At 40.0% G+C, this 24,712-nt stretch overlaps 4 protein-coding genes across 6 annotated transcripts; 1 reads left to right on the plus strand and 3 right to left on the minus strand.

Annotated features, from left to right (window-relative positions):
- Nucleotides 1-1,087: 1,087 nt before the first annotated feature.
- On the minus strand, nucleotides 1,088-3,185 carry tmem253 (transmembrane protein 253). Its single transcript, XM_071487858.1, has 7 exons — nucleotides 3,035-3,185; nucleotides 2,747-2,908; nucleotides 2,537-2,647; nucleotides 2,404-2,460; nucleotides 2,201-2,311; nucleotides 1,830-1,976; nucleotides 1,088-1,547 (listed from the first exon to the last, which is right to left on the minus strand). Exons 2-7 carry the CDS (start codon nucleotides 2,906-2,908, stop codon nucleotides 1,494-1,496), a joined length of 642 nt encoding a protein of 213 aa, XP_071343959.1. The 5' UTR covers nucleotides 3,035-3,185; the 3' UTR covers nucleotides 1,088-1,493.
- An 875-nt stretch (nucleotides 3,186-4,060) lies between these two features.
- On the minus strand, nucleotides 4,061-9,549 carry LOC139634643 (B-cadherin). Its single transcript, XM_071501230.1, has 15 exons — nucleotides 9,202-9,549; nucleotides 8,643-8,735; nucleotides 8,398-8,547; nucleotides 8,142-8,297; nucleotides 7,903-8,044; nucleotides 7,638-7,810; nucleotides 7,419-7,547; nucleotides 7,142-7,327; nucleotides 6,799-7,043; nucleotides 6,540-6,682; nucleotides 6,204-6,428; nucleotides 5,893-6,117; nucleotides 5,667-5,800; nucleotides 4,809-4,952; nucleotides 4,061-4,654 (listed from the first exon to the last, which is right to left on the minus strand). The coding sequence occupies exons 1-15, from the start codon at nucleotides 9,253-9,255 to the stop codon at nucleotides 4,403-4,405; spliced, it is 2,451 nt and encodes an 816-aa protein (XP_071357331.1). The 5' UTR covers nucleotides 9,256-9,549; the 3' UTR covers nucleotides 4,061-4,402.
- A 483-nt stretch (nucleotides 9,550-10,032) lies between these two features.
- pdp2 (putative pyruvate dehydrogenase phosphatase isoenzyme 2) lies at nucleotides 10,033-14,222 on the minus strand. 2 transcript variants are annotated; one of them, XM_071501241.1, is made up of 9 exons: nucleotides 14,080-14,222; nucleotides 13,536-13,668; nucleotides 13,202-13,417; nucleotides 12,896-13,015; nucleotides 12,532-12,818; nucleotides 12,304-12,409; nucleotides 11,983-12,219; nucleotides 11,597-11,896; nucleotides 10,033-11,450 (listed from the first exon to the last, which is right to left on the minus strand). In XM_071501241.1, exons 2-9 carry the CDS (start codon nucleotides 13,614-13,616, stop codon nucleotides 11,175-11,177), a joined length of 1,623 nt encoding a protein of 540 aa, XP_071357342.1. In that variant the 5' UTR covers nucleotides 13,617-13,668; nucleotides 14,080-14,222; the 3' UTR covers nucleotides 10,033-11,174. The 2 variants fall into 2 exon arrangements, with proteins under 2 accessions (XP_071357342.1, XP_071357350.1); XM_071501249.1 differs by having other exon boundaries at nucleotides 13,202-13,384; nucleotides 14,080-14,221.
- Nucleotides 14,192-24,361, plus strand: terb1 (telomere repeat binding bouquet formation protein 1). Of its 2 annotated transcripts, none has more exons than XM_071501214.1 (20): nucleotides 14,192-14,851; nucleotides 15,017-15,127; nucleotides 15,290-15,421; nucleotides 15,903-16,034; nucleotides 16,286-16,346; nucleotides 16,495-16,613; nucleotides 16,754-16,882; nucleotides 16,988-17,140; nucleotides 17,236-17,367; nucleotides 17,577-17,702; nucleotides 18,367-18,503; nucleotides 18,600-18,985; nucleotides 19,084-19,154; nucleotides 19,262-19,357; nucleotides 19,655-19,891; nucleotides 21,067-21,153; nucleotides 21,484-21,549; nucleotides 22,684-22,760; nucleotides 23,770-23,925; nucleotides 24,031-24,361. In XM_071501214.1, the coding sequence occupies exons 1-20, from the start codon at nucleotides 14,815-14,817 to the stop codon at nucleotides 24,061-24,063; spliced, it is 2,478 nt and encodes an 825-aa protein (XP_071357315.1). In that variant the 5' UTR covers nucleotides 14,192-14,814; the 3' UTR covers nucleotides 24,064-24,361. The 2 variants fall into 2 exon arrangements, with proteins under 2 accessions (XP_071357315.1, XP_071357318.1); XM_071501217.1 differs by having other exon boundaries at nucleotides 14,193-14,851; nucleotides 19,280-19,357.
- The last annotated feature ends 351 nt before the right edge of the window (nucleotides 24,362-24,712 follow it).

A 24,712-nucleotide genomic window follows, 5' to 3' on the forward strand; every position in this document is an offset into this window, starting at 1 on the left:
ATTTTTTCTGATTTGCAAGCCACAGTGTCATATGGGTTGGCTGTTAACTCAGATCACACAGAACAATCCCTCTTTGTGTAAATGCAACATAGAACAATTCAAATGCACTGACAGGAGATGCAGACATCTGAACAAATGGATTGTGTACAACTTTACATGAATTCTCACATGAAACACAAGCTATACAGGCTGTAACACACACTCAGACAGTAGTTATGATGTTGTACCACATAGGAAAACGGTTTCTACCAGAGGAATCATTTGTCAGTTTCTTTGAGGACACCAAACCTCATCAGCTTGCTTTCTTTTATTCTCCTTCTGTGTCCATTTACTAATGAATCCCATGTTACTCTTTGTACTCGGTGTGTTCCCATAGCAGCTCTCCCAACCAGGCAACAGCTGGAAGCTGTTAGCCAGACATGCCGTGAGAAACTAGCTGCTTTGTGATTTTCTTTCACTCACACAAGTTGGTTAGCATGTGTGTGTGCTCTACAAGAGTGGTGTATGACCTTGCTTTATATTTTCAATGAAATCCTCCATCATTTACATGCTCAAACACACCACACCCTTCACTGTGTCTGTACTCTGTGTAGTTTTGGAAATCTATCTTTGTGAGGACCAGCTTGAGTTTTAGGCCATAAGGGGGCAGTTTTAGGGGCTGTAACTTGGTTTTATGCTTAAGGTTGGAATTAGGTTTAGACTTAACGTAGGACACATTCACAATCTCCTTTAGTTCAATACAAATATGTGCTGGGATCAGTTCAAAACATGAAGAAATCAATGGAGGCTTACTGAACAAGAAGATTTATTCACACTCAGTGAGCAGATTAAAACTGTGAAGTATAGCATCTATTCCATATTCAACAGTAGATATTAAATAGGCATCCATGGTCTTAAGTGAAACAATTTCATCCTCTTGTTCTTACACAGAAGAAGTTGATCTGTTTATAAGACTGGATTTCAACTTGAAAAACCTGTGGCAACGCTGCCCTCTAGTGTTGACCACAGGGCAGCATCTGTGAAAATGATCAAAACTGGAAAGCTACGACATGTGATGTCAAGTTCAATTTTTCAATATATCACAGCCTTCAACAAGCATGTAAACTTTATTAGAAAATTGCAGTTTCACAAGTCATTGTGGTTCTCAGTATACACCATTATCTATTTAACATGCAGTTCATTTTTTTAGCTTTTGAATTTGTTAATGCAATTCTTCATTGTTTGGATAAGTAAATTTGAAGTTTTTCAGAGGGCGAAATGATACTATAAGTCACCAGTCAGGCAGTATGATATAATTTCAACACATATTAAAACATTCTTAACCCAAAAGTGCACAAAAAATGTATACAGTCCCTGATCAGCAACAGTAACTACGTTTACAAAAGTTGTAAAGCAGGAGTATGTCTACAACAGTTTGAATGTCCCTTATGGATTTTTCAGCAAAATTGACACATGAACAGTAAATAAAAAAAGATATTTTAGATCTTTGAGTTTCACAGACTAAATTCTACTTGTTCCAGTAGAGGTCCGTTGGTTTCATCTGGATCCTGCTCAAAAAAAGAGCAAAGAACTATCAGGTGGAATTAAATCCCCCAATCTGTGATAAACCAGACTAAGTGTTATGCTTTCTAAATTTGGTAGTTATGATTTGTTTTGCTGGAAGTTTACTTAGAGTGCAACTCCCATAAAACAATGGACAACAGCTGATATAGTTAAACTGTACTTCCGACTATTCAAGAACTGGAAATGACGACAGGGCCAAAGTTAATGGTGAACCAATCTTCACTTATTCCTTGGTTATTCTGTGTATCGTATCCTACTATATTTACCTGTGAGAGGCGGCTGTAGGTCTGAGTATGGGGAGGACTGTAGCGACGCAGGCCTCTCCAGGACAGGAAAATTATGTAGACAGATGCCAGAAAACACTGTACAGAAAATGTTATGGAGCTCCCCCTCGCCACATATGAGCCAGCACGCTGGTGAGGAAATAACAACAGGGAGTGGGTAAGAAAGGTGGTTTACACACAGGTCAGAAAGCATTTCTTTTCACAGATTCAGTTAAAACTAGCTTTTTATAGCACTAAGGATTTGCTTTCCTGTGGTATTGGTGGACCTTTTGAAAAAAACAAACAGAATTATCTTAACACAATTTCCGTGCCACAAATTAATATTAACAGTATCCAAAGTATTGCAGAATTACCTGTTGGTTTGTGTTGAGTGCGACAAGCTGTGTAGATGTGAGGCTGTTGGCCAGGAGAGCAGAGAATCCAAACAGTAGACTAAAGAGGTTCAGACCCATCAGGGTGATGATCTGTTTGTTGTTGATACGAAACCAAGTGAGGCAGGTGATAACATAAGCAAAAAAAAGTTATACAATAAAAAAATATGAAACAAAGCATCTACCTTTAATTTATTAGCTTTCCTCTGAACCTCCATTGCCAGACACCCAGCAGCCACATACTGTAACAACACAAACAGTTACGTGCCAGAATTGGACTCTTTTTCTGTCGAAAAGATTTGCAAAAAGTGAACTCACAGATAGGCTTGACCACACTGGTGTTGTCATGGAGACAGAGCAGTTGTAGCTCACACATGCATGGGTGACCGTGGTTAGTATACAAGCTAAAGCACTGAGAACTTGAACCACCTGAGGGGACACACAGGGGATGAAGCAGGCAGACTTTTTAAAAAGCCAATAAACTATGTTACCAACGGTTTGGACAAGCACACGAACACAGCATCTCACCCCAGTGACTAAAAGCCTGGTGTTCACCACAGTCCCGAACCACCGATGAATCCTGGCATTGCCCAGCTCCTCATCATTGGCAACCTGAGTCTGTGGGCGGGTTGCGGGTGTCTCCTTAAAAAACACATGGTACAGCCCCTCCATAAACATGTTCTGTGTCATCTGTTATGGAAGAGAAAAGGTAACTTGTGGGAAAACAGAATGAATGTTGAACACACCCGTCCCATATATTACCTCGACATACCAGATCAGATTTCACACTTGATTTCAGTCTACATGGACACTTACCTTCCCCAAATGTTGTAAAGCTTTTACTCATTTATCCGCACGCCCTCATATCAACAGGAAATGTCATCTGACTAAAATAAGAAACATTTACACATACAGTTTTCTCACTGCTACTGTCACTCCGCAGTGTAGTACAGTGATTCCAGAGGGTCAAAGTTCACTTGAGCTGGTTGACGGTGAGTGGTTAAAGTTCACTCTTGAGGAAGCTGTTCAGGGAGATGATTGGTCATGACAAAAACAACTTATCAGTTTGGTAAAGCTTACTGTGGTATCAGAGGACTGGTTTAATTTCAAAGACAGGTTGAGATTATGTTTTGTGTCCCAACTCCATTCATATAGTACAAGAGCCAAAATACATTCTTGTTTATATGACAACACAAACCAAGTTTACAAAAAAACCCAAACTTTATTTGTAAGGTAAATTCAAAAGACACTCAATCATAAAATATAACAAATAAAAGCAAATGAACTAAATAATGTTAAAAACACAGGATAAAATGTTAAGACATAATGAAAAACTATCCTTCACAGTGGCCACAGTGCAAGTTCAGCACTCGTCACCTATGCAGCAACAGTGTCTCATACACACAGCAGCAAGAGACACAGAGCATACAGATACCCATAGAGAAAGGAAAAATAAAAATATAATAAGACTTATGACTGTGCCTTGAGAAACTTTGGGCGATGTGTTATGACAAAAAGAGTTTCCAGTAATGCATGAGAATGTTTTATTTGAGAGATATCAGGGAAATAATTGAGGAACAGCAGCTCTGATGCCAACCCAGGATTTTTACAAAAGCACCGGTATTACCTTATTATTATAAGCTTATCTTTGAGATCATTCAATGATGCTGAGGCAGAGTCTGATCTTGGTGCTGCATAACTCTGAGCTCCAATACAGGCCTGACAATGCACTAAACAGCCAACTCCTGTTCAAACTCACTTCTTCAAATATTTCCCACTTTTATATTTACTCGAATCAGCTTTGAAAAATCCATGGAATACAAATCCAATAGCACTCCCGAGTAAGGCTGTCTCTCAATACAGAGTAAATGATGTTTATTTTAATGTGTACATTGAGGTTTTAGCGTGGAACAAGTGAAACAATATACCTAACATGACATCATCACTGTGAGCTCAAGACACATATACTAATAAATATTGTTTATTCTGTAAAAGGCATCATGTACCCACAAATTCCAGAAACAACCTAGTGAAAAAAATAAACTAGGAAGGCTAAGAGTGATGCATTAACTGAGCACGTGCATCTGTCATCTCAGACCTCTGCCGAGGAAAAAGCCACATGAGGCCGCAGAAAAAGGTCACAGCACTCTGAGGACCTGAGGGCTTTAAATACACATGGGTATGTCAGACCCATTCTGTTTTTCCAGGCAATGTTTCTGTGTCATTGTCGTCCTCTATCCCACCTGTGTACAGGTCAGCTAACTTGTTGAAACGTGGCCCCCAGTGGTTCAGGCTCTGATAGTTTTGCTCCTCGTCCGAGTCGGAGGAGTTGATGGAGCTGAGCGAACCCGCCTCTGAGCCAGCGCCTTCATAGTCAAACACCAGGAGAGAGTCATAAGGAGGAGCTGTGGGGTCACTGTCTGCAGCATGCATGTTCTACAGGGGAAACCAAGGAAGCACCTTATTATAGCACTTAGAATAAACATTCAGTAAACACTGCACTGATACAAACTGCAGATCTTCATGCTCTTATACAACTTGTAAACAATTAAGATTTGGGTCTAATATATCAAATCTTAACAGCACTCACGTCTTCGATAAATTTTCCAATCTCCTCATTGGCTTGGAGTTGTCGGCGGTAGTGTGGGTGGCTCTGGACAGCAGGAAACACATCAGTGCAGAAGACCTCTGGACGGCTATCCAGCCCTCTGTGAAGCTGGCTCAGGTCATACTCCTGAAGAAAAAAAGAAATCCTTAAGCCCTTAAATCATTTAAAAACACAGAGCAGCCTCAACAAAATTAGCCCCAAACTTTAGCCTGATTCAGGGTTTGAGTGTGTGTTTTATCTACCATATGTCTTGTTGCATCACTAACACAGTCTCCTCTGCCACTCTCCAAATGAATATTTCCCTTCTACCCAACTGCCTCCACACCACCTCCACACATTCAGCCAACATTTATCCCTTTACTAGACTGTCCATATTGCTTTGTTGCTCTTACTATCCAGCTATTTCACTGTCTAGTCTGCCTACCTTAGTCTGCCTACAAGCACCTCAGGCATTTTGACTTCCCTCTGCTTTTCTCTGGCCTTTGGACCTATTTCTCTCATGATGACTGTTAGCCTGAAGTAGACCCAGTAGATTGATCTATCCTCTACTGGACCTCTACATGTGGATCTGTAATCAATATAGCCTCTTTTACTCGTGGCTTTTATAAAGATTAAATCAAGTAAAACTAGTCTAGGTCAAAATAATTTAACTTACATGTGTAAGGCTCTTACCAACTCCCACCCTTTCAGTTTTAGACAGAAAAAAACTTCTCTTAGCCAGTGTAGGAAGACATCTGACGAAACAGATGTCCTGTGATAACAATTACATAAGTAAGTACAGCAACAATTTGCTTCTAGTGTCATGAATGTCTCTTCTTCCCTCCACCCTCTTGCTCCCACCTGGTCTTCTTCACCTCCTCCCTCCTCATCATAGTGAAAGATGTTGTCTCTGGGTATGTCTTCAAGAAGGGAGACATCCTTCTCTGCCCTCCTCCTCCTCCACCTCAACAACAACAGCAGCAGCAGAAGCAACACTGTGGTTCAAAGAAAAATAGTAAAAGTAAAGACACTAGTGAACCAAAACAAATTTAGGACATAAGGTGAATAAGAAAGACTTGCTACATACACAGGAGACAAAGGATTGCTCCCAGAACTGAGGTTGCAAGAGAAGAAACGTGCAGACGAGGGGCAGGATGTGAGGTAAAGCAGGTGGAAACAGCCCCTTGACATTCGCACACCTCTACATCCAGTGTGCTGTCTTGGTAGAGCAAGCCAACATCATAGATACGCATGAGCACATAATAGTTTCCAGGTGACAGCTCACGTTTTGGGGCCATTGCTGCCACATTGCCTGCAAGGGGCAAAAGATGCAGAATTAACACCACAGGACTTTACATCTTGTTACTGGGTATGTATACTGTTAGTGAGCTGTCTTGCTTGTGGAATTGGTGGTAATAGTCCAGTTGATCCTGTGCTCTCCTTGAAGCTCCACAGTAAACGGCCCAGCATGACCTGGTCCGTCTAGGTCCACTATATCCAGATGAACAGGAACAGGGTCCTTGTTGCATAGACTGACTTTCCTCTGCTTGATCACAGGACGATGATCATTCACATCCACTAATGTCACAACCAGAGTACCTGTCCCTGTAGCTGGGACAATATCTAGAAGCATTGAAAAAGAAGCATTCACCTGGGTTATTGTTCAGTCAGGGTTAAAAAAATGAGATAAGTAGAAAGGATGCTATGACAGTTATATAAGATCAAAATTATAACCATTGTCATAACCCAAAATTAGGACTGTGTATTTGCTGTCTTTGACATAGTGTGATTCTCTGTCCATGCTGCTTTTCACTTTGACTGATCCTGTGTCTTCATCAATACTCAGCCATCTTGCAGAGTCATTGTGTAGTTTATATCTGGAAGCAAGAGAAACAACCTGATTAGAACTAAAATAGAACAGCATACGTACATATAAACATATACATACATGTGTTGACAGGTAAACAGCATGTACGTAGGTTTTTTCTGTTACCTAACAGTCTGTTTCCTTGCTTTGTCTGGGTCCCTGGCACTGAGGTCAACCACAGACCCCCCCATTTTCAAGTCCTCTAAGATGCCCACATGGATCTCTGCTGGACTGAAAACCGGAGGCTCGTTCTTGTCCACAACTTTTACGGTGACTGTGGCTGTCGAGGTAGACACTGGCCCCGTAGCCGGCACCTCATTTGTCACCACTACCAGCAGAGTAAGGATGGGGGTGCTCTCAAAATCCAGCTCCTTGGAGTTGGTGGAGAGCAAGGGGAAAAGTATGATGTACTCCGCACAGAGTAAAACAAGAAATACTTATTAATAAAAGTGGACTGACATGTTCTGACCTTGACTGTGGTGATGATTCCCTCCATTTTACTGGAGCCTGTGGTGACGTTGAAGTCTCCCCCCTTGTTGCCTTTAATTATTGAATATTTAGTGTTGGCATTTGGAGATCCTAACTCATCCTCATCAGTGACCTTTAGCCTTATAACCTCCACTCCGACCTCATTCTCAGGGACCGATGTTGACATCTGAGAGAAAGCAAGACAAACCTGCTAAATGTAGCTGCAGATCAAACTTCTCTAAACATCATTATGAAGTATTTGGGCTTTTTCAACTCACGGAAGTGACGGTGAATTGTGGAGCATTATCGTTGCTGTCAGTGATGCTAATGATAACGGTGCAGGTGGCCGTTAGCCCCTCCCCCACCATGTCAGCAGCTTCAATGATCAGCTCGTACTCTGGATGAGTCTAACACAGGGAAGTGAGTAGCAATGGAAATGAGGGATGAGGATGTCTTGGAAAGAAGGGAGTAGTGTTCACACTGTATGATTACTTTACCTCTCTGTCCAGTCCACCTGCTGCCACACTGATGGTTCCACTTACTGGGTTTATGGTAAACATGTCCTTTTTGGGCATTTGAGGCATCTGAGCCTTTATCCGATACCTAATGATTGCATTGTTTGTGTTTGCTTCATCTTTATCCTCTGCTGTTACCCTTGTGACAGGGTCATCTGTTGACAACAGTACAAAAGTGACTTGAGATTCACATTTTTTGTAAGTCAAGTAAAGTTTAGAGGACTCCAGCTTTGAATTGTTTTCTCACCAACTTCAGCGCTTTCGCTCACTCGGCCATAGAAAGAGCTGTGAGTGAACTGTGGGGCATTGTCATTCTGGTCAATGACATTGATAATGAGCTCCATGGGCTCCTCAGCCTCATTGTCCTCATTCATTGCATGGGCCCACAGCTGTAACACACACCACATATACTCTATAACAGTACTTGTGCATAAGGATTAAGACATACTGTACTTAAGACTGAGGTTATGCTTTGTTTTAGCTCACAGTGTAGTTGGCTGTCTTCTCCCTGTCCAGTGGCTGTGTCACGTATAGCACCCCAGATCGCCGATCAACAGTAAAAACATCCTTAGGGGGCTGATCAGCCCCCGGTCCAGAGATCTTGTAGGTTATTGCCACCTTTTCTCCATTACTTGACTTAATCTAAACCACAACATTAAAACTATTTCAGTCAAGGCGGCTTAGTACATTCAATGCAAATTCATTCAAAACTATGTAAATAATTTATTGCTGCTGTATTTACCTTCACCATAAATTTGGGAAATGGACCCCTGTCATTTTCTGGATAGTTAATTGCTGGAATAACCCACTCCCTCTTTGTGCGTTTCAAACTGCCAGACACATGTGGAAACTGAATGGTGGAGAGCTGCTGAAGGTCCCTGTCAGAGATGTTCTGTTTGAATCAGGAAGCAGGAATCAGGATCGCAAGTCAGGTATTTGTAATCTAACAAAGCAATTTTAAGATTACAAAATGACCTGTGAATTTACCTCAAGATTCCTGTTTCTCAGGTTTCCATTATCAGAGTAGTTGTTTGTATTGCAGTGTAGTTGCATCCCTGTCACAGCCAGAGCAGCCAAACACTGAGGAACAGACATTACCCAATGACATGCTGAACATACTGTATCACAGTCATAACAGGGGTGCAGTCATAATGGGGGTCATAATGGGGGTGCAATACCTTTCAGCTATAGGAGGGCATAAATATTTTATATTTGAGATTGAAGTATTAAATAATAATGAACTCATACACACACAAACACAAATACACACATATAAAATGGAATTATACAAAATGAACATATAGGTTTTGCTTTAAAAACACACAAAGAGCCATTTAGAAAGAGAAACAGAGAAAATATTTTAGACATTAGATTAAGACAAAAATATATCTGGTGAAAAACATGAAAATAAATCAACATAAAAACAAAATAACATACAGTTGGGCTGAACAGTAAGTCTACAGTTTCTGACTCCATGAGGAATTTACAAGTCATAGGACAAACAAAAAACAAAACTGAGGTTATTACTGCTGTGTCAAACACTCACCTGGACTTGGCAAAGTGAAAAGAGCACCCTCAAAGTCGTACTGTTCCCCATCATCTCCTTCAGTACAGAGACCTGACAGATCTGTCCTCCACCGTCACTGAACTGATCCTTTGGACTGGATCTGCTGCTTTGTTCCAGTGGCAGACTGCCAAGTTTACTAACTCTCCTTTTTGAGGGGTTTTCACCTTCAGAGTTCCTCAGTCAGTATAATTCATGATTTCTTTTCCAGACCCAATATACAGTCATCCATTTGAAGTATTCAGTCTTTAAACTGCCTGTGGCAACAGTAATCCTGTTTACTCAACTTTCTACCCAACTGATGCTGAGTAGTTGTTTGATTTTATCAGTGAAGGGCTTGTGAAAAACACAGACGCTAGAGGTGACCTCAGGCACCTTCAGACATGCAGGTGTGTGTTTATGCAGGTAACGCTTCCCACTCTCAGCTTTTAAAAAATGGTGATGTTTCTGGAACATGGATTTATAAACTCTTTATAAACTAAATTGTAAATAAGGAACTTGAAATGCAGAAAAATATGCATTACTAATGGCATGCATTAAAACAAACCCTCACTTTGATTTTGTTGGCAGGATAATGGGACCACTGGGGCTGAACTTTTTCTCTGAGGACAGCATGCACATGTTTACAAAACACTTGAGGTTCAGGTTATATCCCATGCCAATGAGCAACGAATACATTAGCAGTTTATTTTGAAAACTCTGTTTCCCACACATCTTTAGATGTCTCATTCTCTGCACTTTTCAAAATGAAGTAGGCTTTGTATTTCATCTCTTTTTAATCCAAATGTTTGTGATTAAAAAAACACAAGCAAATCAAAATAGTCAATTGTTTAATATGAAGGCTTCCATACCTTTCTTCCAGTGAGTGTATCGTCAAACTAAATACATCTGATCATCACATTAAAGACAGGCCATTTAGACAAAACTTGAAAATGCAGAATTGGTGGCATAACTGTGTTGCTGAAGAAGCAGTTGAAGTAGTATGGAGAGGTGGGAAAAAAGAGGAAAAGGAATGAAAAATGCAAACTGTATGGAAGCAGTGAAAAAAGAAAATGTGAATCATATTGTGTAGGTGAGTTCAAGTACACGCAGAAAGACTGAGCTGCACTGCTTTATGCATAACCTTCCATGTAAATTCCAATTCGCTCACTCAACCTAAAGGTTTATTGTTAACAGCTTTAACACAGAATCTTTAGTTTAGTACAGTACAGAAACATAAAAGCTATGACTACACCCGACATAAAATCCCTGTATCACATGTCCGAGCTCTGAGCCACCTCTGAGCCTTTTTTTTTAAAATTCTTAGATATAAAAAAAAGTAAATTCATTAAATTATTACTTATCTTGGTACAACACCAAAAACTATACTATAGATAGCCTGAACTGTCAATGATAATAATAATAATGCATTACAATCTAGTTAGGTGCCAAAAAAGTGAGTGAAAGAAAAATTATTAACAAAATGGCAGACAAGAGGAACAACACAAGAGGGATTTCTTGCTTTCACAGCAATCCCACCAGCTAAAAGTATACTTCACAGCTTACATAGAGGTAAAGTAAACAGGAAAGAAATCAAGATGGACTCTCTAAAGCAAACTGCAAGACAAATGGACACAAAAATGCAGACAAGGAACAAAGTGAGTGTGTGCATTATTCTGCAGCCTTGTATTTTCTCCCAACATTTCCACTTTTGACCTGCAACTTAGATGTCTATAAAATGTCTATCATGAATACATGGAAGGACCAAATGTTTTTTCTGCACTGAAATATGTATTTTGACCTGATGAATATGCAAATATGAATATGTAACCCTAAGTTAAATCTATGGAATTGTGATTTTAACTGTCCCTTCATTTAAAAAATTGAGAAATCAATTTATGCAATGGGTTGTAATGATTACCTTTTGTATCCCAAATTTATATCTCTGTCCAGCACTGTATTAAAAAAATGATCTGTTAGCTGAGGTGAGGTCTAGCAAGGTCAGAGTTCAGATACACCACAGTAGCTGTGATATCGTCCCTGTACATTCGAGCCAGGTCCTCTGGCAGAGCGAGCATAGAGGCCAGTCTCTCCTGGCATAGTTCTCCATACTCCCCTGTGCCGAGAGCATGTCTGATGAGGTGCGTGGCACCATTGGTGTCAAGGGCTGGAGATGCACGGGCCTGACGTTTCAGTAAGAGTTCATGCATCTGACCCAATTTCAGCTGCCTCTCAGATGGAGAAACTGGAGCCTGAAAAACAGGGAGGACAGTTAGAAACATTTTTACAGGACCGGTTTACAGGGTAAAAATAAAGGAAAATTTCAGGTGGTTTATAAAAAAGTTGTGTGCTGTGAATCAGAGGAATAACAACACCTCACTTCACTCCTCACACAAACCTGTAGGTGAATCCCACTCAGGTGCTCTCCAACCAGTCGTACAGCCTCCTCATTACTTAATTCATCCCACAGCCCATCAGTGCCAAGGATCAAGAAGCGGTCCTGAGGTCTGAGCTTGTGATATGTTATCTCGGGTGTCACATCTAGGTAAGGTGGAGTTAGATAATTAGGTGGAGTGTACTGGTACAGGTTGAGGGAGTCAAGATCCACTCCAGATTCCAGGCTGGCTAAAATGCTCTGCTGCAACTCAAAGCTCCACTTGAATCTCACATCACCAAACGCACGCAGGGGCATCAGGACCTGACGGCATGATAGAAGTTTAGGATCAGTGACTTTTATGCTAAAATGTTAACTGTACAGTGCCTGTTCAGTCAAAAACCTCTCACCCCGAGCAGTCTGTCATCTATGACCACTGTGTCTCTCTCTGAGGGTGGGTGCTGGGCTCTGATCCGCTCCATTTCAGCCTGGTTCTGTGAGTTATGGTCCTGGGATAGAGGTAAAGCGCTCCATGAACCGTCCTCCTCCTGGACTCCCAGCACTGCTCGACAATCACCGGCATTTGCCACGTGGATCCCATCTATGTCAATATGAGCCACACAGGCAGTGCAACCAGCAAATGCAACCTGAACAGATGATGATGATGCATATGAATCAACACTGTGTAACCTTGACACACAAAAGCAGCAAAGGAAGGTTTATCTTATTACCTGGATGGCTGTGCTTTTCATCAGGTCATTAGAAAGAGGGACTTGAGCCTCCAAGGAGATGTCTGCGTCGAGCCGTTTAAAAGCACATTCCAGAGCATCCAGAGGGCTGAAAGAAAAGGAAGATGATGGAAATAGAAAATGTATATATATCTATATATATGTGTATGTGTGTGTGTGTGTGTGTGTGTGTGTGTCTGTGTATGTATATGGACAAACAGGAATACTTACCTCATGCCTTCACCATGTTCCTCACTGTCTAGTAATTCCTGCCAGAAAACTCTGAGGTGGTCAATGTAAAGCGAAGCAGATTCACGGTAGTTGAAGTCTGCATGGTGTTTGTACCACTTCAAAATGGGAGGAACTGGTCTGCCATGCTCCATGCACCTATCAAGCTCCTCCAGGCTTTGCTTTGGCATCATTGCAGTAGCTATGTAATACAGCAGTCGCTCACTGACAGCCTGGGCACACGCCCAACCCCCATGGCCATCAAACACTCCAAAGAGCATGCCCTTCGACTAGAAAAGATAGAGATAATTTTAGAAAAAGGGGGAGAAAAGTGGGGAGATGGATGTAAAGACAAAGGGATGCATACCTGTAAGCAGGTGGCTGCACTGCGACGGTCCTCATTAGGTGTGTTAGCAGCTAGCTGGTTACTCTCAAACTTTCTCACTGCATTCAGTCCCCTGCCATCAAACTCTGGGACACTCACAATCTGAAACATATGCACAGGATTAGTTGTTATACATGTAAACAGACGAATGTATAGAAACAACAAGCTTTATCATCCTGCTGCTACCTCAGTAATCTGCTTAAATACTGTAGGTTTTGATATCCAGCATGCCTTTTTAGTGTGCCATTTTCTTCCTCATCCTGAGACGAAGACACTGATATGTATTACCTGTTCATTAGATCGCAGAATACTATTGATTTGGACCCGGCCGAGCTGGAAGTCTAGATCCTGACGAGTTGAGAGGTGTCGCCCTCTTTGAGACCAATTTCCTGACTCCTCACCACTGGAGCACAAGTGGTCTGGTCTGAAGATACCCCAGGATGAGAAGTGAGAAATGTGGGCTGGTCGGGGCTGAGAAGAAGAAAATGCTACAACTTGGGCATACTGATTGAAAAACAAGAGAGATTACAAATTAGAATATACTAGGCTGTAAATACAGCTGAAACTGAAAACAAAAAATATAATAGCCTGAGTTAAGCAAGAAGGCAGTCACGATACAAACCTGGAATGGGGTACTAGAAGAAAGTGTCAGTGTGTAGCTTGAAGCTCTTTGAAGGATGCTGGCGTACACACGACCAGACATCTCTAACGCAACGCTGTCGGCAGGGTGTTGTGCAACTTAATCACCTCGATGTCTGTCAACAGTAAAAGGAAATAAGGTTTTAGTCACACCAGTGCACCAGTGACACCTGACAATCAAGGAACTTACGTCATTAGATCACAAGCTAGATGTTTTGTGATTTAGCCGGCTTCAAATTAAAACCGTAATCAATGTGCTATAACGTTACACCAATACCGCACAGCATATCTCTTCTTATGAAATGTCCATGATGTTAATAGGTGCAACCTCGCTACATAACGCTAAATTGACAACACGTAAAACGTAAAGTTAGCTTGCTAGCTGGCTAGCTTCACTAACGTTTAACATAATAGCGACCTCCGTTATACCAACAAATGTACTTAAGCTAAAGGTCTACACGGATATTGATATGGTGCATATGTTTAATTCACTGAATAAACGCTTCATTAATCCAGTTCATACATACTTCAATCTACGGATGAATCAATGTCGGTTGTCAAACACCAACTTCATACGTAACGTCGGCGTGTCACACAACGTCTGACGTTGTGACGTTGACAACGCCGTTGGATTCCGTGTGTAGTACTTACTGGTCGCATTTGGGGGGGGGAAGAAAGACTATAAAAGCAATTGAAATAGACGATGTTTTACATCAAATCACTTAATATTCCGTGGTCCAACAGGTTACTTTAGAATTAAATTGAATTTTTGTTTGTCTGTTAGGTAACTTGAAATGTGGCGACTGTTTTGCGTCTAAATCTACACAAGCTTGGGCAGGCCTGGTTTGTTTCTATGGTAACGTGCCGTCGCTCCATCACCAACAGAGATTTCTGGAAGACAAACGCAGAAGCTAACTTTAGCTGAAGTTAATATTTGGTCACAATAACATACCTTGTTCAGTTAGAATTGGGGGTTAGCTTCTCCTAAAGCAAAAGTTTGGACATTAGCTTGAGGAAACGCTGTAATTTGATGGAACGGCAGCTTTAGCCAAAGTAAACTAAAGTTAACTTTACTATTTACGTTTTGTTAGCTAGGCAGCTTATTAAAAAAAATAGCATTTCCTTAGCACAAAGGAACACTTTATCCTGAAGTGAGGAATAAGAGATGGCATACTTGTAATATCAGTTTTAGCCATACCGTTACTTGAGTGACATTTAATCTTTGTTCATGGCTTTGAAACCACTGAGGGAAAAAGAGGAAAATGGATAAGACAGTTGCCTTCAGCAACAGCCGTAATAGTAAGTGACGTTGTTGCTAACTCTAACTATGCACATTTTGTATTTATTTATGTATTTGTATGTATTTGTAAATGGACGTAGCCAATGTAGCAACATGCAGCACATTTACAAATGCATGTCTGTCTGGTTAACAAGGCCCCGCTAATTTCAACACTCTGCTTTCAGCCATAAAGACAGATCTCAGCTTGCTGCTTGAGTGTCTGAAATTTCAGATGAAATGTCCTGATTTACAGAAACAAGCTCTTCTCACCATTCACTCAGTCTGTGAAAAGAGAGGTAATAGTGAACCATTAATGACAGAAATAAACCATGACTTTGTTATGCCCCTAACCATTTCATACATACACTAACCATCTACATTGATTACATAATCAGTATAACCTCTTGAAATGATACCTTTCATGTGTCTGTTTAATTTTTAAATTTTCATTATTTCAGAGGATAATGTGGACCTGCTGAGAGAAATGGGAGGCGTGGCATTTGTGTATAACCTCTCCAAATCCAGTATTGTTCATTCCGATGTTAAGGAGGCTGCACTCTTTACGCTTGGCACACTGGTAGAGGCCAATGGTAGGCATGTCCGTAGTCGTTGCACAATCCCAATTCAGGGTTGCATCTTGTGAAGGATGCAGTCCAAGAAATTGTGTCCTTTGCAGCACTTGAAGCCTATGATGAATGTTCACATTTTCCCCAAATTAGACAGTCTAGCTGTACAGGGACAGAGGTGATGGATGTATTTGGGTTGGCTTTGTAAACTTGTAAAACAGCTGACAAATTGGTACAATAAATAACTTGGGTGCTGGAATAAATTGAATTTTCAAACTCTGTACCCCCTATCTGACTGCAAAGGACAGCTCTGTTGGCCTGTTATGAAAATTTCAGATTCTAAATGTGGGCATTAAAACCTGTGGTCCTGAATTGAGATCCAACATATATGTAATTTATTTGAGACATGTACAACAAGCCTGTGTAATGTGGTATTTTCAAATGCAAGTTCTTTCAAAGTAAGTTTTACATACTGGTTTAATACTATTGATCATCTTTCTTGTAGTGTATTGCAAGAATTCTCTGTGCAGAAAGGAGACATTTGCAGACCTTGCTGGTTGGTTGATGAAAGATGACATCCCACTGACACAGAAGAGAGTGTCCATCTATTTGCTGTCTGCGTTGGTAGCTAACAACAGTAAGATAATGGCACCTTTGCTGACATAAAGAATTACACCTACAGGATCGGCTGTCTAATTTATGTACACTTTTTTTCTCTTACTTAACTTGACATGTTCTGTGGTTTAGTTTCAAGCTCATAAAAGCAATTTCACATCTGGGAACACAATGTACAGGGGGAAAAAGTAAATTTGATATAAGATTTGTGAGAGTATGATGATGTTGTTATGCAGACCTTTTTAGTCCTTGTGTGTCTGTGTACTATTGCAGAATTAGGACAGACTTTAGCCCAAACCACTGGCTGCCTGGATATTCTACTGGTTCTCTTCAGGTACTTTTCAGTGATGTAGCTAGATATCAGTCTCACCAATCCACAAAAGTGAAGCCCCTACGTTCAAATTTATGTATATGTGTGTGTGTGTGTGTGTGTGTGTGTGTGTGTGTGTGTGTGTGTGTGTGTTTTGGTTTGTTTTTTGCAGGACCACTTTTCCCCTCCCCACAGATGCTACTTCAATTGTAGCCAATGCTACGCACACCTACCAACTCTGGACATCTGTGTCTAGTGCTCTCTGTGGATGTGTCAACAACCCTCAGAATGGTAATGTCATCTGTGTATTTGTGCCTTGTACAGAGCAGTTTAATACATAAAACACGGATACCCTTGTCATCCTGACATATCTGAAGTAAAACCAGTACAAAACCACTACTTAATGAATTATGTATTTGTTTGTGTTGCAGAAGACAGTCAGCGTATTTGTGTGGCAGTCTTTCCCATAATAAAAATCTGGCTTCAGCAGATTGCTCTGCAACACACAGAGATTTTCCAGTCAATATGTTCCTTCATAGCAATGACAGTTTCCAACAATGGTAAGTGAAACCTTTGATTTTTTATGTTTAGGTAAAACATCTAAATTGAAACTGAAATCCATATGATTAAATTGCTGAAAATGAATCACCTGTTTGATTCTGCAGCCCGTGTTCAGGAGAGTTTTTCTGCCTCGGGGGGTTTGGAAACTCTCACTCTTTCACTGGTTCGTCTAACGTCTGTGGCAGATGTGAGCTTGTTGTCTTGCCAACTTTCTGTCACTATATGCAAGACCCTGTCAGCTTGTATTACTGATAACTGTGCGTATTGCTCTCTCACACAAACACATGCGCAGTAAGAGTTCACCCAAACAACCACATTGTTTCCTTCTCCATTGACAATCTACTCTCTTTAGCTGCGCTGGCTTCAGGTCTGGCTAAGTATGGCATAGTGTCCCATCTCTTATCCCTGCTGGCTAGCCCGAACCTGGATCCTGAGGACAAGCTCTCAGTTTTACTTACCCTGGGCCACTGCACTGAGGCCTCTGGTAAGACTGCACTATAGTCTGCTTTTTGTGTCTAATGTTCTCCGGTAGTGTTGGAGTATGTTTTCCTTTTTATATTTTACACATTTTAGAGACTGCCATCCGCAGCTACAGTCTTCAGTACTCTGTCTTCCCTTGAGAGGGACTTACAACTTGATCATTTATGCTACCCAAATATTTTTTACCAACTGTGTGTTTCTTCCCGTCTGTAGAGGAGCACCAGACACAGTTGGTGCAGTGTGGAGGCCTGCCCTTTATCATAACTTTACTCACAGAGGACACAAGTGAGGAGGTTCGGAAGGGTGCAACATTCATATTGCAGACCTGCAAACAGGCTAGTAAGTCAAGGCAATTCCGTTTGTATCATAATGCAACTATTTTACAGTCATTGTCGTTTTATCATTTGAGATGGGACTCTAAACTGAAGAGGATACAGTAAACCACTTTCAAAATACCCAAACTATATTATTTGTTCATTAAAACCAAAGCCACTGAGACAAGTGAGGTTAAATTGCTACATTAGCTAACTTTAGGGCCATAATGTTATTATTATAGCTTCAGAGTGACATTTTTATCAGCACTATTAGTTAATACAGGCTGTTCATTTGAACTATTGCCATAAAAAAATGTTCTCCCACCCTTCAGTTATAAGTACAGTCAGCCAGTGTGAATTGAATGTTTGAAACATTAAATAATTTAAATGAGCTTTCTTACTCTGTGTATTAAATACAAATGACAGATACTGTTGAAAGCATCACATGTAACTCTGAGTTCAGGGTGGCTCAGTGAAGTGAAGTTGAAGCAGTAAAGACCAGGGTTCATTTCTTCTCTAACCTAGTTTGTGTGGAATATGTGTATTAAAATAGTGTCTGTACTCCCTTCACTTAACTCTATCATATTTGAATTAGTTCACTAGATTTCCTCTACTTTTGATAGTGCATGATTGAATAATTTGTGGGTTGAATATAGAATAGTTTGACTTGTTTATCTTTGTCTATGAAGCCATGTCCTTGGGAGTGCCTGATCTCATAGCGAGACATGGGGAGGATGAAAACATGGAGGCTCTGACAAACATGGGAAGCTTCAGGAGCTCAGCCAGGGAGTTGCTGCGCAGGATTGACCTGCTAGAGAAGAAACAGGCACAGTTTAAACATGCATTCATTCACATGAGTGTAATTCAATCACCAGGTACAGTGGCTTGATGATATCTGATGTGTGTTAATGTTCATCTTTAGGAGGCTGAGGATGACCAGAAAGACAAAGACTTAGCAACTTCAGCCAAAAGATTTGTTCTACCATCTCTATCTCCAGCCCTACCTCTATCTCTGCAGCATAAGGACAGCATTACAACCGACCCAACAACATATAGACAGACTAGTATTCACAAGCATATAGAGGAAGAGTGTGACACCAGCATTAAACTCAAAACTGTTAGAAATATGATCATGAAGAAGAATGACAGTCAAATGAAGAGCATGACCTCCAATTTAAGTACTCAGGAGGACAAGGCTAAAACCAGTGGAAAGCATGAAAGGTGTTCAGTGTTCAAGAGTTCTGGGCCCGTAATCTCCTTTCAAGTACGGTCACTAGAGGGAGGCAGAGAGCCACACAGAGCACACAGGTTCGTACAGTTTGTACTTCTTCATCAGTAAAATTCAAATGAAACTGTGGCTTTCACAATTACTTTTTTCTTCTGTTTTTGTTTGTTTGTTTGTTTAGTCAGTTGTTTAAGCTCCCCGCACCAGTGAGGCACAGTTCACCAAAAGAGAGTAAATGTACTGATGAAGAAGGTAAGAAGGTCACTGCTTCATGTGTTTAACACACTGTTATAATAACAATTTGCTTTATTTCTGTTTTCTGTAGATGTGTCGTAATACCATGTTTTTTTTTTCTCAAGTACTGTTTCTATGTTCAGAGGTACAGGACCAGGAGATGAGTAAGGTGGGGAAAATCACAGCGGAGGAACACCCACTTGCTCATTCCCGGTGTCTAGGTAGGAGAGCACGAAGCTACACCTCAGCAAAATGCTTTCCATCCAAAGACATTTTGTATTGGTCTTCCTTTACTATACTGTACTGCACCCATCTTCAGAGTTATATCAAATTAGATCCAGACATTTTAAGTACAATTTGTCTTTCTACTTCCTGGAGAAGCTTGGGTTTGACCAAGCCTAGGCTACACAAACAATCATAACTGTATTCATACTTATGAGCTTTAAGGGGACACTCTGCTGATCAATGTAAAGTCAGCAATGGATCTTATGTTCATTCCTCACTTCTCTTTTTTTCAGGCTGTGTGTTGCCTTTTGAGAAAGTGACCAGTCGCACGTTTGCATCTCTTCAAAGTTCCTGCAGTCACAGCTGTGAAATGCACAAGGCTCTCCAAGCAGCTACAGAGCAATTCAGGACTCGTCACTGCAGCCTTCTGCTCAGGAGAGAGTACCAGGACAACACTATGGAGCTGACAAGCCAGAAATCTGAGAGAGTTTCATCAACAGAGTCACAAAGAACCAAAGAATACTGGAGTGGTAAGAGGCTTCAAGATTTGAATTAACACATAAAAAAAACTTTATCAGACGGTATAGTTCCAGTCTCACAGTCTGATTGGTCAAAGAGCACCTTCTAGCCGCACTAGGTCCTGTAAAGCACAACAGAGTTATGAAAATGATGATTATGCTAAGGAGAGCAATTTTATTTTGGATTTTTTGGATTGATTCCTAAAGATTGTAGAATATTTAGTGGTTATGTATTTTATATAATGGTTTATTGTAGATGATTTTTCTCATATTACAATGTAATATTGGATCAATCAGTTTATCATTTAAAACAACCACTTCATCACCAAAGAAGGACAGATCAGTAACCAAGTAAAATGAACTGAATCTACTGTATTAATTAAGATGTAACTTTTCACTGCAAGTCACTATAGCTTGTGTGTCTTACCATTGAGTATGTTTTATTCAACACATATACATTATTTTCAAGTCTAGCAGCTAAAAATTGTTAAAGCCGCTTTGTTACACGCGTACACAGAGTTAAATATTAAAATGGACACAAATTTTTCTCACAATTAAAACTCAAATCTATCTCTCTGAGTCAGTATTTTCTTGTGGGTGCTCAAAATTACCAGGCACCTGTGTGTTCAAAGTTTTCTCTTGGCTGTTCAAGTTCCAGTGGCTCACTATAACATAATAAGGCTAGCATTAGCAAACCTGCTAATGCAACATGGGCCGAATATTGCTGCATTTGACAGGAAAATATAATATACAGTTATTAAAACATGGGTGGGCTACATTTCAGATGTTGCTCCTTGTATGTGCTTTGTCATAGATACACTGAATCATGGTTGTTGTGCTTAATGCAAGCTTTCATTTCTTGACAGTATTAAAAGGTTGTATTTGTAAAATATTGGGACTAGTGACATCTCCTCTAAACTTTATCTGAGAGCATTTCCTAAGTTAAGATAAAAGCAAGAACTTAATGACTGAATATATGAGATCCTGTGTGAAGTTGATTATACATTAGCGAACCTTAGTAAGCATGCATCATATTTGTAGCTGTTGTCCCAAACTGTTTTTTATGAAGTAATCAGTTTTATTGTCCTTGGCCATTACTTCATATCTGTTATTTTAATAATCCCATCAAGAAGCATACATTGTTGTCTTTAACTATTGCTATAAAATGTCTGATTTCTACTCCCCAGTAAAACAGATCTGCCTGACTCCCATACGTAAAGGAGAAGGGAAACGTGAGAGCTCCCTGCCAGCACACCGCTGGAAGAAGCACAATGGTAAGAAGCATATCATTTTTTATATACAGTAGCTTTTAACACAAGTGTCTCAAAGGACAAGACATAAAAAATATCATCTCAACCATGCAGATCAAGTCTGTCTATTAGAACTAAACTATTGAACAGTAATTGAACAGAAAGTCAAGACACAACAACTCACAAGTGTGGAAAGCAGTTTGTGTGTCACAGGAGGTTGTTCCTGAAAGATAAAAAGTGATTTGAGTACTTGCAAGCAGTTTCCTGATATTATTAGATGTAAGCAATTGATGTAACATGTACAATGTACTTCAACTGTGTTATTTGAGTGTTGTCTTCTTCCCCAATTCATAGGCATTGCTTTGACTCCACTGCACAGGGGAGCTAAAAAGGAGACATTCACTTCCTATAACAAGACTGGTATGTATGTGATATTTGTGATCTTATCACAGCAGCATGTTGTTTTGTCCTTTATATTTGTCATATCCAAAAAGGCAGCATCTTCCTGAAGTTAAACATATGATAGCACATATGAGTGTTTACAGTAGGTTGTGATGTGTGAATGTTATGATTGAGAGGCTGTGGTGGGAGCTGTCCTCTGCAGTGTGTTCTTGGCAGGAGACAAACCAAAGAGCACAAGGAATGTTGAACTGCAGCCAGTGTTCTCACAGTGCAGGCCAGAGCAGCACAGCTGTATTAAGCTGTTTCACACTCTGTGTAACATCGTGTGTGTGTGTGTGTGTGTGTGTGTGTGTGAGTGTGTGTGTGTAAGAAAGAGAGAGAAAGATTTAAAGGGTGTGCTCTGATGCTTTTGTGTTATGCCAATGACATAGCAGTAAATGGAGAGGAATTTGAATGTGTTCAACCTTATGATTTTGCATGTTCTTTACTTGTATTACATTCACTATACTCTAAAGTATATACTATACACAAAAGTTTGTGGATGAATTTGCCATCCATCTCCCTTTCTCCTTCTATTTTCCAATTTTGCCAATTCACATGATCTCAGTCAGACTTCCTGTTGCCTAAAAGTTGCTTTAGTGTTGCATTATGGATGCAGAGGCACTGGTGTGGAGTGCAGTTTTTCTGTGCTGTCAGGCTGAGATTTACTATATCTTTATAGCACTCAGCCAAATGCATTTTCCAATGCTCACTTTGTGAGTCCACACTTAAAATAGTTTTTCCTCCACTGCACAGTCCACATTTTCATTCTTTCTCTGTCCAGTTCATCTGTTTTTTCCATCCCGGTCCTCTTCCCATTATATACTTCTTTCTGTCCCATTTCTCCTCTTCTCTTGCCTCCTCTTCATTCATCACACATTCTCTTTCTGTATTGTTGTTTGTATGTCTGCTGTATTAGTTGTTATAGGCATGTAATATCACTCCAATTAGGAGTAGGATAAGAGTGAAAAGAGAAATTGTCAGTGTGTATTTAGTCAGGTCAGGTGATGTGATGTTGAGTAACACAATGAGTTGCAAAACCAGACCTCCTCTCAGTCTTTTTCACACGCAGGCACACGCACAAATGCAAACTGTTATATGTTTCAACTACAGAGAGAATAGGAGGAAATAAAAGTGGACCACGTGTTCCTGATGATGAGCTGAGGACCAGCACAGATCACTGCTCTACCGTAAGAGTTTGAGAGAGCATTTTCTGATAAAAATGTATGTGTTGATATTTATATGGCCTGCCAGGTTTTCCAGCAGTTTTTTATTGACGTGACTTGTATGCTTCAGTGCATCAAATTTTGCTCCAGCACTGCACTGTCATATCAATGCTTAGATGCTGCAAACAATAATACTCGAATCCATGGCACAAAGGAGAAAAGATATTTTCCTGTATTTTGTCAAAGACAAAGCTTATCCTGAATTTCAGACCTGTATGAAAATCAGCTAAAACTTTGCTTGAGATGCACAGTAAAGAACTGGCTGTGTTTATTTATTTAGAAATTGAAAATTATTAATTAATATGGTCACCCCTTGCATTGTACAAAGTTGATCATCAGCAGTAGAACTTAAACACACAGATGTCAGAACATACTTGAATATACTAACAGAAGGACTTTCAAAACAACCCTTGCAGTCAAGTGTAAGCTGATTGAGCTTTATTGTTTACTGAAGTAAGTTGAGACCAATTGCTGCCCGAAGTGTGGGAGTTCAAATATAAATTGTTTTTGCAATTGCTTTGCAGGACGGCAGGGAGTGATTTATACCATTTGTAGTTAATGGATTGAAATGTGCAAAACCACCAGTAGAATCTATTAACATTGGTTAACACAGGCAGCCTGGGTGGTTTGTTTTTAATAGGACTAACTAAAATGAAAAGCAGAAGTTTTGCATGCACATTTCCCACTCTTTCATTTATTTACTTTTTTATTATTCTATTCAGCAGAGCTTTAGTAGAGGGCCATGTGTCAGTGGAAAAAGGCATTAACAGCTAAAACAAATACAGTGTTACTCTGTACAATCGCAGTTTGGCAGTCGGGTAGCTTGTGACAGGCTAAACTACACAGAAGAGGTGCAGGCATTATACTTAATGATGTCAAGTGTGCATCCCTGCACATGACTTGTTGCATAATTCAAGCTCTCCTATCTGTCTGACAGTTTTGTCTTTTCTGTCATTCTTGTTATAAAATTTAGAGAAGGAAGAGGAATGACTTCAGCCTTGAGGAGGTGAGCTACCTACTGAGCGGAGTTAAGAGATTTGGCTTCTCTTGGAACTCTATCTTGTGGTCATATCCCTTCCAACCTGGACGCACCAATGTTGACCTGGCCAAGAAATACAGGCAGCTAATGGTAACAAGAAAACAATCTTCAAATTTGGTTGTTGTTGTTTCAAAATAACTATCAAAATGCATTGAGATTAACTGCCTTACTTTCTCTTCTTGTTTTTGCCTTCAGAGAGATAAAACCCAGGACGTTGGCTGTGCATAATTCTAGTCCTGAGATCCTGGGGCAAACCATTAATATTTGCCCAAATCAACAGCTTTGCAATATCTAAAATGCTTTCATTCTATCCAGTTCAAAACACTGTATTGATTGTAAAATTATTTATCTAAAGTTGTACACACTCCATATTCTTCTAATATATTGTAATCTTAGTATTTATTAGATCTTAGTACTTTGTATATAGTTTGCACTACCTTAAAGATTGTTTCTGCAGCAGTTGTTTGTGTTTTTACAGATATTCCTATCATTTTTTTTTTGTTATATATTAAAACAAAAACAGGTGTTTGAGTGTCTTAATTAATCTGTCAGCATCGTCTTTGTCAAGTAACTTGATTCATACAAACAGACTTTCAGAAACTTTTTAAATTGAAATGTGGCTGTGATCACTGTTTATAATGTGTATGTTTCTATGAACATGCGCGTCACATCACACACACACATATATATATATTATAATATTTAAAATAATATTATTATTTATAATATTTAAAATTCTGAGTGAATTAGATGTATAACCTTGTGTATAAGCCATTTTAGTGAAATGCTTGTTTTGCTGCAGCACTACCTCTTGATGAATCACCACCACATTGTGCAGTACGATTGTGTTGTCACATGCACTGTGCGCCTGCCAGAT

Source organism: Trachinotus anak, unplaced genomic scaffold (genome assembly GCF_046630095.1).
Source record: "Trachinotus anak isolate AG129_WGS33_773 ecotype Australia unplaced genomic scaffold, CSIRO_AGI_Tana_v1 ptg000002l, whole genome shotgun sequence".
Lineage (NCBI taxonomy): Eukaryota > Metazoa > Chordata > Actinopteri > Carangiformes > Carangidae > Trachinotus > Trachinotus anak.

Bases quoted from the DNA above. Each gene is read 5' to 3' on its own strand.
- LOC139634643 (XM_071501230.1), bottom strand. From the start codon at position 9,255: ATGATGGGGAACAGTACGACTTTGAGGGTGCTCTTTTCACTTTGCCAA. The intron at 8,548-8,642 runs GTAAATTCACAG...TGATTCAAACAG, and splicing joins TGAGAAACAGGAATCTTGAG to AACATCTCTGACAGGGACCT. The intron at 6,429-6,539 runs GTTATAATTTTG...CAATGCTTCTAG, and splicing joins AATTTTGGGTTATGACAATG to ATATTGTCCCAGCTACAGGG.
- tmem253 (XM_071487858.1), bottom strand. From the start codon at position 2,908: ATGACACAGAACATGTTTATGGAGGGGCTGTACCATGTGTTTTTTAAG. The intron at 2,312-2,403 runs GTAGATGCTTTG...AACAACAAACAG, and splicing joins GGAAAGCTAATAAATTAAAG to ATCATCACCCTGATGGGTCT. The intron at 1,548-1,829 runs GTAAATATAGTA...TTTTTTGAGCAG, and splicing joins CCTACAGCCGCCTCTCACAG to GATCCAGATGAAACCAACGG.
- pdp2 (XM_071501241.1), bottom strand. From the start codon at position 13,616: ATGTCTGGTCGTGTGTACGCCAGCATCCTTCAAAGAGCTTCAAGCTAC. The intron at 13,418-13,535 runs GTTTGTATCGTG...TTTTTCAATCAG, and splicing joins CTTCTAGTACCCCATTCCAG to TATGCCCAAGTTGTAGCATT. The intron at 12,410-12,531 runs GTAAGTATTCCT...CTTTTCTTTCAG, and splicing joins GAACATGGTGAAGGCATGAG to CCCTCTGGATGCTCTGGAAT.
- terb1 (XM_071501214.1), top strand. From the start codon at position 14,815: ATGGATAAGACAGTTGCCTTCAGCAACAGCCGTAATA. The intron at 19,892-21,066 runs GTAAGAGGCTTC...TCTACTCCCCAG, and splicing joins AACCAAAGAATACTGGAGTG to TAAAACAGATCTGCCTGACT. The intron at 21,154-21,483 runs GTAAGAAGCATA...CCCAATTCATAG, and splicing joins CCGCTGGAAGAAGCACAATG to GCATTGCTTTGACTCCACTG.